Source organism: Suricata suricatta, chromosome 8, assembly GCF_006229205.1.
Source record: "Suricata suricatta isolate VVHF042 chromosome 8, meerkat_22Aug2017_6uvM2_HiC, whole genome shotgun sequence".
NCBI classification, from domain to species: domain Eukaryota; kingdom Metazoa; phylum Chordata; class Mammalia; order Carnivora; family Herpestidae; genus Suricata; species Suricata suricatta.
In genome coordinates this window covers 114,120,529-114,136,001 of record NC_043707.1, presented here as the reverse complement: position 1 = coordinate 114,136,001, position 15,473 = coordinate 114,120,529, and the positions used below count along the sequence as shown (strand labels likewise).

The window sequence follows — 15,473 nt, the reverse complement described above, 5'->3', positions numbered from 1 at the left end:
CAGACGGGAATGTGAGCCTAAGAGCAGGGGCAGGTGGGGCATGGCTGTGTAGGGATGAGCACAGCTGCTTGGGGGCTGCAGGGGTGGAGGCAGGAGTATGGGGAAGGTGGCAGCGTGGCTGGGGAGCCTGAGGCTGCTGGTGAGTAGATACGGCTTAGTGTGACTGTGACTCCTCCTGCACGGGCAGCTGAGCTAGGCAAGCAGACAAGCTGGTCCCCTCTTACTCCCTGCCCTCAGCCCAGCCAGGCCCGGCCACCCACCTGTGCTGTCATCATAGACCACGGTGGCCGATCGCCACTTGAGGTACTGGACCAGGTCGAGAATGGCGTGGCTGAGAGAGGCGTAGTCAGGGTAGAGGTTCACGTAGAAGGTGTCCTTGTTGTCCAGGGGGTGGTGTTTCCAGCGCAGCTGAATGTGGGGCACCTCCAGGGCATTGCAGATGGACTGGACCGCATTGGTGCAGGAGCCCTGTGACGGCCCGAAGATGGCCACCACGCCCAGCGCCAGCTGGTCACAGGCTGCAGAAGAGGGAAGAGGGGAGACAGGGAGTGGGGGTCAGTGTGGGGTCTCGCTGGGCTGTGGTGAGCTGTGGGCATGGGGCTGCGGGGATTCTGATGACCCCATGAACACATGGGAAAAACAACAAGCGAAGCGCTTGAGGGTGGATGACTGGGGCTCTCTGCGGACTGGTCTCCTTACCTGGATGCCCGGATTGCAATCTCCTGGGGCTCGTTGGACGGACCACAGGAAGGCAGGGCGAGATCACGCACACTAGACCCTCAGCACTGCTTGTGAAACAGCCCTGTTCTGGGGGTGGGGTGGGGTGGGGATGGTAAAGGATGAAGCCCCTACCTGCTGGCGACCATTAAGCCTCCAGCCCCAGCCTGAAGTCCCACCTGTATGTCTCACCTCTTACTGGGTATGGTGAGCATCCAAGGTGCATCTCGGACCTGCTGTGTCCCTCCCGGCCTCCCTACCTCCCCGCCCCACCACCCCAGTGCCTACGCTTCGTCCCGACTCCTGTTGTTCTGTCCTGTTCCACATCCCGGTTCATCCCAGTCTTGCCGCTCCGCTGTCGGGATGTATCAGAATCTGACGGCCTCTCACTGCTGCCCCTATCCGCTTAGGCTTGGATTACTCAAGGAGCCTCCTCGCCAGCCTCCTCGGGGGCCTGCCCTGCCTTCTTACCTCTCACAACCCAAGGTATTTACATTGCTCTTTTGCTCCAAAGTCTCCAGTTTCACCCAGTCTAAAAGCCAAAGTCCCTCCAGTGGCTGATGAGGCCCTACTCACTGGACTTCCTCCCCATCCCTGACCCACCCGTCCCCATCACCACCCCCACTTTTCTGATTTCATCCCCCATCCTTCTCTCCCTCCTTCACAGCACTCAAGCCCCACTGGCTTCCATGATGTTCCTCAGACACACCAAACACACTCCTGCCTCAGGGTCTTTGTACTTGCTGTCCTTTCTAGCTGCACTGTTCTTCGCTCAGAATCCATAGGACTTCCTCCCACCCCTCCCCCAGGTCTCTCCATCTGTGTGGTCTTATAAAGAAGCGTCACTCATCCAACCTATAATATAAATCACCATCCAGCCATGCTCCCGAAGTGCCATACACCCTGCTTTATTTCTTTCTTTATTAAATGACTACCAGAAGTCTTATCCATCTGTTGACTTTCTCCTCCAGATAGAATGTAACCACAAGGCATCAAGGGCTTGATCTACATTGTTTCCAGCTCAATCAACAAAAACAGTACCTTAAAAGTACCTGAACAGTGCTGAAAACAGTACTTGGTTTGAGTAGGTACTTTAGCACCTGCTGATAATGGGTTCAGTCCCTACCTTCAAACAGTTTGCTTTCTCAGGGTCGGCGGGGGGGGCGGGGAAGGGCTCAGGCAGGCCAGACACTGATGCTCTTGGGGAGGGCAAACATCGGTGGGCACAGCAGAGCATTAAATGAGCAGCCTCAGGGCAGCTGTGGGCTCAAAGGGGGGCATGGGCTCATGTAGGAATTGTTCCTAAAAGATCCTTAAAGTGGGTGAACTTTCAGGGGCAGTCAGGGAGAGGGCTCCCCAGGAGCTATTGCCCTTTCTTCTGGCACCTGTCTCTGATTTTTCTGTGGGCTCACTACCTCCTCCACTCCCCAGCCATGAGGGTTAGGGCAGGCGCCTTAGACACGGCCTCCTTCAGGCCACAGTCATTGGTTTTAATGGTCGTGTGACCAGTCAGAGCTAATGGGATGCCCGGAGACCTCACGCTGAGAAGGTAGCACTCTCCCTCTGCAACGGGGCATGGTCAGGTGGGGGTGGGGGATGTAGGTAAGACCTGGAGGTGCAGGTCTGGGGACAGAGTCAGTGGCGGTGGGCAGAGCCAGAGGAGAGGAAGAAAGAAGAGCCCTGATCAAGTGGAATCTTGGACTTTGGTTATATGAACCGATACATTCTCTTTGTGCTTAAGCCACTCAGATGTGGTTTTCTGTTCCTTGCAACCAGAGGACCCCTAGCCAACCCATCAATAGAACATCAACAACCTCGCCAAGCCTGCGGCCCCAGGACCGATACTGCGTGAGCACGTATGAACATACGGTGCCTATGGGAGACAAGACACAGCACCTCAGCAGTGGCACCGCAGGCCCAGACATGTCCTGGTCACCTCAGGGGCCTCTAGGGATGGCCTGCTGTGCTCAGGCCACCCCTGGGATCTCTAGGGACCCAGACTAGAGGACAAATGGAGGCCCACATACAATGTGGCTCAATAGTTAAATATTGTAAGTCAAGCTAACAAACCTACGTAAAACACACGCTTTCCTCCTACCTTGACAAATACACTTTTGTAACAACCTGGAAAGTCAAGTGAGAATGGAGATGATGTGAGGAAGGGGGAGCAAGTTCCCACCCTGCCCCCCTCTGTCAGCTCCACCCTGAACCACAAGGGGTCCTGCACTCCCTGTGTGCACACCCCACTCCTGTGTCCGAGCTCTGTCCATATCTGAGCTGCCCTTTGCTCACCCCTGGAAAGGGTTCAGGCATGTGACCATGATGGTAAGGCTGTCCCTCTAGAGAACATCCCAAGGCAGAGGCTCATGTAGGTCTGGAGATGGGCTCAGGATCAACTGGGTAGGAAATTCAGCGTTCTAAATACTTGGAGCAAGGACTAGAAGGGCAGGGCATAGGCTTCTGGTAGGCAAGTGCCCTTGGTCCCACTAATCTTTTGTTCTGGGAGGAGGCACTGACCAGAGGAGGGCAAGGGCAGCCCCTCCAAAGCGCAGACCCAGGGGCCCAGGGAAAGGGGCTTCTTGCATGGGTTAAGAGTGATACCAATGGATCCAAAGATACAGGGTGTTTTGTTTTGTTTTGTTTTTTGTTTTTTGAAGTAAGCTCTACACCCAATGTGGGGCTTGAACTCACAGCCTTGAGATCGAGAGTTGCATGGTCTAGTGACTAAGTCATCCAGGCATTCCCCGGGTGGTTTTGAATTGATCAGAATGGGTGGTCTTCAGGGTACTTTTTCTTCTTCACTGACACTCCCTCGCTCCCCGCTCTCTGCCTCCTGAAACCAGGAGGTATTATAGAAAGTACTTACTCCCCTGAAATTTATACTTCCCTCAAGAACGCTGGAGAATGCCACTTCCAGCCCAGGTGAAAGATACAGCCTTCTGGGAATGTCAGGAGTCTGCTAGAACCACCTGGAACGTGGGACAGGGCAGCTGTGGATGGGAAGCAGCAGGGACAGCACAGAAGACATCCCCTGGGTCACCAGGGCATGTCGTGGCCAATGTCAGGTGCAGGAGAAGATGCCCAGTGGGGCACAGGGCACGTTCCCGGTGCTCCCACAGTTGTAGGACCGGAGACCAAGTTGGGAAAGCACTGCTGCCCTTTGCTATTCCCACCCTATAGTCAATAAACCTTGAGCGGCACTCTGTGTGAGATCAACCCCTGGGATAATAAATGCTTCAAAAAGAGGAACCCTGGCTTGCTGGTAAATTGTGCAATTTCAGGAAGTTCTCCTTTCAGGGCCTTTGCCCCAAGGAGGCCATGCTCTGTCCTGTACCCTCCCTGCTCATCCATGCTGTCCCTCTGCTCTCTGGGTGTGTTGAGTGTCTCTCTGACCACTTTGTCCCCCTGAGAGCAGGTGCTCCCTGAAGGAAGACTCCACGTGGGAGTCACTTCAAAGCCATGGAGGCTGGATACAGCATGAAGGAGATGGTGACAGTGTGCAGGGGACAGCTGTCCAGGCCTGGTCACCCCCCTCTTGCCCACAGCTTGAGATTGTGGGCACTCTAGAAAATCTGTAGGTTTCTCTCATGCACTGCCTCCTACCCCAGTTTTGAACCTTCTGGCTGTTCTCTGATGCCCCTGGTTTCCATCCTACCACCACCCATCTCTACACTTTTCCTCTTGTCTCTAAGACCCTCTGATTGATAACTTGGCCACACGACTAGTACATTTCATTGCCTTACTACCACCTCCAAGAATCTGCCTTTTGGATTTCCCCCTTTGATCTATGCCTGGAAGCAGGCCGGCAATACTTCTAAACCCTTCCCCTCACTGAGCTTAACCTCCTAGGTCATGCCCCCCTGACCAGGCCCAAGGGCTAAGTATCCTGTTTGACTGAGGCAGGGGAGAGTGTTACAACACAAGTTATGATTCTGCAGAGGATTATAAGAGCAATCTTGGAAAAAAAAAACAAAATAAAAAAAGACCAATCTTGAAGGAGGTGGTTCTGATTTTGACATCAATTGTGAAGACAAGATAAAGGTAACGGTGGTGATAGTTGTGATGGTGAAAGACCACACCGTGTGGCTGTTGATGATCATGGCGATGGCAGCGATGAAGATGCAATGGATGATCAAGTTGATATTGTGACATGATGGTGAGACAATGATAACAGGATTGGTGATACAAACGTCAATGCTGTGGCAGTAACGGTGATGATGGTGGTAATAATGATGGAGACATAAGTGTTTATGGGAGAGGAGGTGATAACAATTGGATGCTGATGACAGTAATTGTGGTGATGATGCTGGTATTGACAAGACCGGTGGATGACGAAAATGCTGACGCCGTGACAAGGCTGAAGATGAGAAGAAGGATGACAGGAGGGGTGGTGATGTTGGCAAGGGTGTGGACAGAGGTAATAACAATTTTGATGGCACTGATGAGACTGGTGCTGACGAAGATGTCAATGTCATGACTGTGACGATGGCCGTAGGAATGATGGTAACGATGCTGGCACCAATGAGACTGGTGCTGATGAGACGATGTTGTCTGGCAGTGTGGTGAGGATGGGGGTGTGGTGAGGATGGCACTGGTGGTGAGGACGGAGTGTGGTGAGGACAGGAGTGTGGTGAGGATGGAGTGTGGTGAGGACAGGAGTGTGGTGAGGAAGGCAGTGGTGGTGATGGTGGTCCTGATGATAAGAAAGGAGGTGACACCACTGTATCACTGATGGTGATGACAGTCACTGTGGTGATGGTGCACTGGCATTTGTGGTGGTGACAGTGGTGGTGATGGGAGGACGGTGGCCACACTGGGCTCCATCCTACCAGAGATACAGTGATTACATCGCAATGCTAGGTGGCAGTGAGCATCAGTGCTGCCCTTCAGCCATTCCTTCTCTTTGGCCTCCCTCCTCATCCCTTTTTCTGTCCTCTCCATGTTCCCCTCAGCTTCTGAGCATCTCGCAGCCTGGAAGAACACTGCTGCCCCCGAGGGACCAGGGCAGGGGTTACAGGAGCAGCGGCAGTGGCAGCTTTATCCCCAGATGTTTCCAGGGCAGCAGCCAGCTCCTGTGCTGGCAGCCCTGAGCACACACTGCAGTAATTACATTATTTGTAGCTTCAATTTGGAATCCATTTTCTGGTCATTTTACAGTAACTCAATGGTTCAGAGTCATTGCGGGAGTCCGCAGCCTGAATGCAGCCCCCCTCACCCCCTTTCCATGGCAATTGTAGCTATAGCAAAAATTATCCCAATCAATTTGTGTCTTAAAAGGAATTGAGCAGCCCTGAGAATAAGTGACGGCAGAGGAGCCTGGGGAGCGCTGGGTCGATTCCAGGCCCGCTCCGGTCAGGCTTGGAAGAAAACACAGGCGCTCTCTGGGCTGCTGGCTCGGGCACCATTTGGCAGTCACTCATCTTTTAATTTTCCACAAAACATTTAAAAATAAAGACAATACGTGAAAGTCCCTCTTAATGGGGAAAAGGCCTCTCGGGTCTCATGTGGAGGGAAGGACTAATTTAAACAGAGCTGGCGGGCATGCGATGCCAGGCTTCGCGCCTCCACGCCCGCTCACCCCGTGGGGCCCAAGGCGGCTGGATCCAGCCGTAATGGCAGAATTTGTCATTATCAATGGGTTAATCAGAATGAAGGCCAAGGTCATCCCCCAGAAGAGTCCTAACGGTGCTCCAGAGGAACACATTTTCGAAAACCAAAGATCAAAAGAAAAAAATAAAGATCACGAGAACAAAGCGTTCCCTGAGGGATGGAGCATCCCTCAAAGGGAGAAGCCCCCAGGGTCAGACAGCGGTGGTTCCAACCACAGCAGGGGTTCGTCTTAAGTGTATTATCCGAGGGACATTAGGGGAAAGTGATGGCAAGAGGATCCTCTTCAAAAATGTTTTTATTGAGATATTACACAATATAGCCCAGTGCAGACTAAAAGCACAGACTCCTATGAGATATTACTATATGAAAATATAACTCCACCGTAACTACTACCTGGATCAAAATATAAAACATTCCCAACACCTAAGAAGGCTACCTCTTCCCCCTGCCAGTACACCCACTTCATACTCCTCCCTCCCCCCGAGGTGACCCCTGTCCATTCACTCAACGTTATGACTGCAGGGCTCATCCATGATGTTTCGTGTAGGAAGAAATGTTTTCTTTTTTTTATTGCTAATGCAAATTCCATTATATGACTATACTCCAAAGTGTCCGTTCTCCCGTCAATGGATCTTTAAATGGATCAATAAAGTGGCCAGGAACACTTCCAAATAGCTCCCCTGAGAAGCTCCACCACCTTTCACTCTCCCCAATTCTGCATAGAAAAAATAAACCTCAGCCCCGGCCTCCCCCCATACACAGAAAATTGATGCAAGACAGACCACAGAGCCAACTATGAAAGACAAAACAATAAAGCTTCTAGAACATAGGAGAAAATCTTCATAACTTTAGGATAGACACATATAGAACACAAAGTCATTAGCTGTAATGGAAAATATGGATAAATCAGACTTCTTCAAATTAAGAATTCTGGTCCTCAAGACAATGAAAAGGCAAGCTCATCTGCAGCCGATCTATGCAATGCGTGAGTCCCACAAAGGACTCCTACCCACCATATATAAAAGACTCCTACAAGTCAATAAGAAAATGACAAGCAACTGCACTTGAAAAGTGGTTGAAAGGCTCAAAAATCACTCCAGGAAAGAGAAACTTCAAATGCCCCATTAGCATAAAGATGCTCAACATCTCTGGCCACCAGGGAAATACAAAGTACAACCATAATGAGCTATCCATCATCTCAAGCACCAGAAACAAAACTGACTTTACCCATAGTGTTTGTGACGACGTGGAGCAATTGCCACTGCCATCCGATGTCCAAGGGGGGTGGGGGTGTAACTTGGAAAGCTGTCTAGCTGAACATATGACATCCTGTGACTTCATACTTCTAACTCCTGGGTGTCTGCCCACCAAACAATGTGCACCTTTGTGTGCCAAAAGACTCTGACTGGAATGTTCATAGCGATGCTACTCCAGCGGCCCAAATGGAAGTAACTCAAATGTCCAACAGTAAATCTGAGTTTTCAAAATTGTGGTATTTTTGTATAATGGAACACTATACGACAATGAAGAGACTACTATTCAAGAACCTATATGAATCTCACGGGTATGTTGTGCACACTGCTAAGAAGTACACACTGGTATTCTATTTATGTAGAGTTCAAAAACAGGCAAAACAGTGTGTGACACCGACTGTCACAACATTTGTTCTGTAGTACAGCAGTGAAAAGGCAAAAAGGTATGTCATCTAGCAGAGGACGGGGACAATAATCACATAATCACGCATATGTATCCATGGATCAGGGTGGTGAGAGAAATGTCTAGAGCTTTATGAGGTGAAGACTTGACCTTGTCTGGGGACTTGGGGAGGGCGCCCTTGAGGACCTAGACAAATGGCAGAGCAGAGGTTGGACAGGGAAAGGGCATTACAAGCAAGGAGAACAACATGTGCAAAAGCCCTGAGGTGGGAGGAAGCATGGCACTCAGAGGATGGCAGGTAGGGCTGGAGCCCAGAGGCTGAGGGAGCAAATGGCACAATGTGGCTGGGGAGTCATATTTGGGCTAGCCTGAACAGGTCCCTTGGGCTCGGATGATTTGGGGGAAGAAAAACAGAATGTACCATCCAGGTTTCAAGCAAACAAGGCATGTGGAAGGGGATGGTGTGTGTTGTGGCTTTGGTCCTTTGGATCAGTCTGACTGGACCTCCAGAGCTTGGTGGTTCTGCCTCAGGCCTTGTCACCCACAGCTTGGCAATTCCACACAGTAGGGGACTCCAAGTTCCTGCTGGAGGAAGTGCCTCAGAAGGTTCCAGAGTTCTGCCCCGGGCTCAGTGCTGGCTGGGGATGGTCCCTGTGCTGACTCACAAGTGTGCTACTAAAGAGTTTGTCATCTTATTTTAGGAATTTTTAGGAAAAAAATGAACAGAATACCCAGCCTAGCCCTGTGGGGTCACTGTGCCCACGTGAAACTCTGTTCTGATTCCAGGCATTTGTTTTATGTCCTCACCTTTTCACTGAGCAGTTTTGGTTGAGTTCAGTCACTTTTTAGCTGGACGAGGCCAGGCAGAGGATGCCAGCAGGAGCTCTCAGTAGGGAGGTGGATCTCTGACTGCACAGTGTTGGCCACAGGGCATGCGGAGAGAGAGCTAGGAAGATACGGGTAGGGAGGAGGGACTACCAGCACAGGGAGAAGGGTGATGGGCAGAGAACCACTCTTCGAGACTAACAGCATGGGGTTCCTCTATTCTGTCTGCAAGTTGGCTCTGAGACTCAAGGTAGTGGTGTCAAAATGTCAGGGATATCATGCTCAATGTCAGGTACTCTGCACCCTTTAGCTCATGAGGCACGGAGGAGCAGGGAGGCAGGACGGGGGCCAGCAGTGGAGGAAGTGCTTATAGATGTGAGGCCACTTAACCTGATGACTTAGTGGGTAGAGAGCAAGACAGCCAGTGTAGTAAGAGCAAAGTCCAAAACAGGACTTCATATGTGCCAGAAGCTGTTCTAGGCACTTCACAGAAGTGCGTCCATTTTGTAGGCGAGAAAACTCAGGCACAGGGTATTTTGTTCAAGGTCACAACTAAATTAGAATGGACAAGGTGCAAGGTTAGGCACTCTGGCTCCAAGCTCGTGCTACACTGCCTTTCTATGCAAAGATGTCTACCCCCAATAGGGCTTTGGAAAACAGAATCAGCATCAGGAAGCACCTTGGTAGGTATATACCTGGGATCCCAGGAGACCATGATTAGCTATTGGGAACCTCGTAGGGAGTCCAAGAGGATCTTCCCACGATACATGAATGATGCTGTCCCTAAGCTTAGCTGATGGGTCCTGGGCAATGATGCTCAGATTTCCATGCTCCATTCTCACATCATTCATTCATTGATTCACTCAATAATGATTTCACTGAACACTTACTATACACCAATCTTTTAGGCTCTACGGCTATGTCAGTTAACAAGAGAGAGTCTTCCTTTCAGTAGTGTTGGAAAGAAGGGGAAAGACAATAACCACAACCATTATTTAGCTACAAATTGTGATAAGGGCATTGAAGAAGAAAAGCAAGGGGCTATGATGACAAATTATAGGAAGGATGACCTTGTCTTTCCTGGGAACGATATTCTTTAGGCCTAAGATTTTATAAATGGAGTTCTGTGGAAATTTAAGGACATACAGAAGCTATTTCTAGAATTATTTGAGCCTCTAAGTTAATTTCAGTTAAATATGGGTGTGTGAGTGGGAGTGTATAAACTAAATACTTAAAATAGTAACAAAAGAGCATATGCATATACTCAAATATGCTACATGACACACTGGGAACTGTTAGCTCATTCAGGTATTCACAAGTTTCCTTGTTTTTGTTTTTGTTTTTTTCCCTGGCAATCTTGGAATAAAGTTCTCCAATCATTTCTGTGCAGTTATGGGAGTTTATTGTGAGTGTGTCACTAATAAGGAAGGATGCAACCCAACATTTGTTTTATTTCTTAAAACTCAGGTGTGGGGAAAACTGATCAGATTTACTAAGATTTATTTTTATGAATTAAAATTTCCTTGTTATTGTGCAGCTAAAACAAAATATGGAAATGTATTGAATGTCAAACTTGAAGTGTTACCTGTAGCCTCTGGGGTCAAATCATTCAGTAAGTACCTTTATAGCAAGTAAATGTTGCATATTTGAACTTACACATTATCTGTTTTCTATGTATTTTAACTACTGATATCCTGGGTAGGATTTCAATTTTAAAAATGTTTGAAAATGATGGCTTCGGTTCAAAGATGTTGGGGATCTGAGCCGACCTGCTCATTGCTATCTCTCTGGTTCCATCTCAGACCCCCATCCTTCATTCTCCACCTGTTCCTGTGGCCCCTAATTTCCTCGTGGCACCTGCCAGTGGCCTGGAAGTTCCTGGTGGACAACCTGGGGGATGACACAGACTAAGCCGAACTGGGAATGAAGCAGGTCCCCAAATCAGACAGAATAGGCTCTAAACTTCAAGCCCACCAAGAGCTCAGGCCTATTTTCAGGACCCTGGACAGCAAACATGCTCCTCCTCTCTCTCCACCCCCGGGGAAAAGAACAGTCAAGGTGCATACTCACCCTTTTTGGTGGCCTCAAAGCTGTCGTGAAAGTGAATCCTCTGGATATCATAGGTCAAGGTTGTGTTGGGCAGCAGAGTCCTGTTCCTGTTGATGATGTTGGCAGAAAATCGAAAGGCATGCTCCTCAGCATTCATGACCTGGGCATTGGGGCCATCTGCATACTCAAAGATTCCTCCTGCAAGAGATGGGTAAAATCATGTGTGCTGGGGAAGGAGGGACATGCTAACAAAGATGCTGGCTCAGAAGGTTTTATGGACAAGATTTTTCTCTAAAAAAATGCTCAACAATAGCTTAGATAATTCCTATACACAGAAAGTGTGCTAGAGCATAAGAAATATGAAGATCCTCCTAGTTCACTCAGCCAGGAACAGAGACTGACAACAGAGCCAAATAAAATGACCAACTTATTAATTTGCTATGAAAATTTTCAATAGAGTGCTGGCAAGTAGAATTAGAATATGACAAGGATAAGAATATGACCAGGTAGAGTTATATTCAATATAAAGAAAGAGTTATATTCAATATAAGGAAATTTGACAACATAAAGAAATCTATGAATATCATTGCATTACATCAGAGTTCAAAGGAAAAATATAACACATGATCAACTCACAAGATGCAGAAAAGCATTTGATAAAATCCTATATATATACTGCTGTTAAGAATGCCTAACGAGCACCAGAAAAGTCACTGCCTTGAAAGTTAGAGGCACACCCCTTGAAAAGAAAAAAAAATTCTTGCCAATGATATAAATGACTTCCTACAAACCCTTAATCCCCAAACACAATAACTAGTTAAGAACTAGCAGGAGACAAGGTGCCTGAGTGGCTCAGTTGGTTAAGCATCCGACTTTGGCTCAGGTCATGATCTCATGGTTTGTGGATTCGAGCCCCACATCGGGCTCTGTGCTGACAGCTAGCTCAGAGCCTGGAGCCTGTCTTCAGATCCTGTGTCTCCCTCTCTCTGACCCTCCCCTGCTCATACTGTTTCTCTCTCTCTCAAAAATAAATAAAAACATTTAAAAAAAAGAACTAGCAGGAGAATCGAGTTAGATGATCAGTTAGCATAAACTAATACCATTTCTTTATATCAGCAACAAACAGTAAGAAAACCTAATGGCAAGAGATCTCCTTTATACATCAACAAAAATATTAAATAGCTAATAATAAAGCAAATAAAAAGCATGCAATTTTAGTATTAAAAATGACAACGCTGCAGTAGGGAAATGTAATAGCAGGTTTAAATGACAAGTCATGTCCCATTCCAGGATAGTTAGGCCCAAGAATAGAAGTGTCAGTTTATTCCAAACTAATTTTTCAGTTAATTTAATGCAATTCCTATCAGAATCATAGAACGGTTTTTCTTTTACTTGACAAGATGACTCTCAAATGCATCTGGAAGACTAACCAGGAGATAATGAGAGATGATCTACACTGCCAGATTTAAAACAGATCATAAAAGCCAAAATAATTAATAACATGTCCCAATGGCATATGAAAATACAGACAGATCAACGGAACGAGATAAAAAGCCCCCAGAAAGAGATTCGAGTAAAGATAAGTATTTAAGACACGACAAAGGTGGCCATTTCCTGTCAGTGGGTAAAATATAAATTATTCATTAATTGTGCAGAGACAATTATTCAATTATTTGGGAGAGATTTAAGTTAGATTCCAATCTTAAGCCATATATCAAAATAAGTTCCAAGTGGATTAAAGATTAAATAGCAAGAAAGTAGGGGAAGGAAAGGGGAAAGAAGACAGCATAAAAGTACCAAAAAATAAAATATAGGTGAATATTATACAACAATGAGGTGGAGGGGGCCTTTCCAGGCATTATAATAAAGTCAGAAACCATAGGAGAAATGCAGATAGCTCCACAGAAATAATATATATCAAATAATAATCTACCAAAACTACCATAAACAAAATTAAATGGGAGACATCAAACTTGGGGAAATGTTTGTAAGTTATTTGGCTGTATAAAAGTTGATGATCTTATTTTATAAAATAAACAATTAATGAAAATAACCAAATACTCCAGTAGGAAAACATGCAAAGGATATTTCCCTAAAGAAAAAAATAATACAGGGGAGCCTGGGCGGCTCAGTCGGTTGAGCGTCTGACTTCAGGTGAGGTCATGATCTCACGGTCTGTGAGTTCGAGTCCCGAGTCGGGCTCTGTGCTGACAGCTCACAGCCTGGAGCCTGCTTCGGATTCTGTGTCTCTCTCTCTCTGCTCCTCCCTCATTCATGCTCTGTCTCTTTCCCTCTCTCAAAAAGAAATAAACATTTAAAAATTTAAAAAAATACTACAAAGGAGCTGTTAACATATTAAAAAATGTGTATCTTCCCTAAAAATCAAATAAACTCCATTTCAACCATCAATGAGATATCATGTTTAGCCCATCCCATGGGCAAACATAAAACAAATTATAACACCCAGCTTTGCTGAGTGTGTTTAGAAACAGACACCTGCTTAACTTTTGGTGGAAGTGAGAACTGGTATACTTCACTTCCCAGTGGCTACAGAAAATATCAAAAGCCTTAACAACACACAGGTGTTTGACTCAATACTTCTCTTTGACTCAGTTTCTTTGGTTTCTAGAAATTAATTTCGACAGCAACAGGAGACACACCAATGGGAATGGGGAGGGACATCTATAGATGTCTAACACCAGAGACAGAGTCAATAAGTCACAATAAGCTATATATTTCCATGTCATAGCAAAAATTTAATGATGTGGGAACTACCCATGGCGTGCTTTTAAGTGAAAAGCAAAGGTTATAAAGTCCAAGATGCAATGTGATTGTATGTCAGAAGAGGAAGAATAGAAGGAAGATGAAGAGGAATTTCTATCAATGACAGAAAAATCAGAGAAATTTCAAAACAGCACAGGTGAACAGTCCTACAAGGTAGATTTCTTATGTTGTTCTTTGTGCTTTCCTTTATTTTCCAAATGAAGTTTTTATGTTTCCTTTCTTTATTCCTTAAAAAAAAAAACTTCATCAAGGTGTGATTTACATTGAGAAATTCCACAAAATGCACCTTGGCTTACGTGTATGATCATTTTTCGTAAATGTACTGATCTGTGTGGCTCCCGTCATAGTCCTGAACGTTCCCACCACCGCAGCCATATCCCCTGTGCCCATTTACAGTCAATCATAGCTTCCACCCCCGGCCCCAGGCAAGTCCTAATTTACTTTCTGTCTCTAGAGATTTATCTTTTCTGGACATTTCCTATAAATGGAATCATGCAATAGGTGGTCTTCAGCATCTGGCTTCTTTCACTTAATATATTTCTGAGCCTTATCCATGTTGTAGCATGTATCAGTACCTCACTCCTTCTGACTGTTAAATAATATCATTTTCTACAGATGTGCCATGTTTTCTTTACCCACTCAGCACCAGCTGATGGGTATTTGGGTTATTTCCATCATTTTGAAAGTTTTTTAAACAGTTTTTTTTAATGTTTATTTATTTTGAGAGAGAAAGGGTGATGGAGGGAGAGGGAGCACACACTAGTGGGAGAGGGGCAGTGACAGAGATGCAGAACCCAAAACAGGCTCCAGGCTCTGAGCTGTTAGCACAGAGTCCCACGGGGCTTTGAGCACATGAGCCGTGAGATCATGACCTGACTCAAAGTTGAAGCTTCAGCTTAACTAACTGAGCCAGCCAGGGGCTCCTGAATAAAAACCTTTTAAGTGAGTATGTAAGGGGTGCTGGGTGGCTCAGTTGGTTAAGCATCCAAATTTTGTTCATGTCATGATCTCACAGTTCATGAGTTCGAGCCCCAAGTCAGACTCTGTGCTGACAGCTCAGAGCCTGGAGCCTGCTTCCAATTCTGTGTGTGTGTGTCTCTCTCTCTGACCCTCTCCTGCTCACACACTGTCTGTCTCTCTCAAAAATAAATAAAATTTAAAATTTTTTAATTATTTTATGAAAAGATGCTCAGTGTCACTCATCATCAGGGAATACAAATCAAAGCCACACTGAGATACCACCTCACGCAGGTCAGAGTGGCTAAAATGAACAAATCAGGAAACTATAGATACTGGCAAATATGCGGAGAAATAGGAACCCTCTTGCACTGTTGGTGAAAATGCAAACTGGTGCAACCACTCTGGAAAACAGTGTGGAGTTTCCTCAAAAAATTAAAAATAGAACTACCCTATGACCCAGAAATAGCACTGCTAGGAATTTACCTAAGGGATACAGGAGTGCTGATGCATAGGGCACATGGACCCCAGTGTTCATAGCAGCACTGTCAACAATAGCCAAATTATGGAAAGAGCCTAAATGTCCATCAACTGATGAATGGATCAGGAAGATGTGGTTTATATATACCATGGAATACTACTTGGCAATGAGAAAAAATGAAATCATGCCATTTGCAGCAATGTAGATGGAACTGGAAGGTATTATGCTCAGTGAAATAATCAGAGAAGGACGGATACCATATGTTTTCACTCGTATGTGGATCTTGAGAAACTTAACAGAAGTCCATGGGGGAGGGGGAGGGGGAATAAATAGTTACAAACAGAGAGGGAGGGGGGCAAACCATAAGAGACTCTTAAATACAGAGAACAAACTG

At 46.4% G+C, this 15,473-nt stretch overlaps 1 protein-coding gene across 3 annotated transcripts in view; it reads right to left on the bottom strand.

Moving 5' to 3' along the window:
- Positions 1-15,473, bottom strand: part of GRIK3 (glutamate ionotropic receptor kainate type subunit 3) — a 223,364-nt gene that overhangs the window by 77,593 nt on the left and 130,298 nt on the right. For all 3 annotated transcript variants that reach the window (XM_029948707.1, XM_029948708.1, XM_029948709.1), the window contains exons 2-3: positions 10,879-11,055; positions 261-518 (exon numbers count right to left, since the gene is read on the bottom strand). In XM_029948707.1, the coding sequence (XP_029804567.1) occupies positions 261-518; positions 10,879-11,055 (435 nt within the window). The remainder of the gene's footprint in view (positions 1-260; positions 519-10,878; positions 11,056-15,473) is intronic.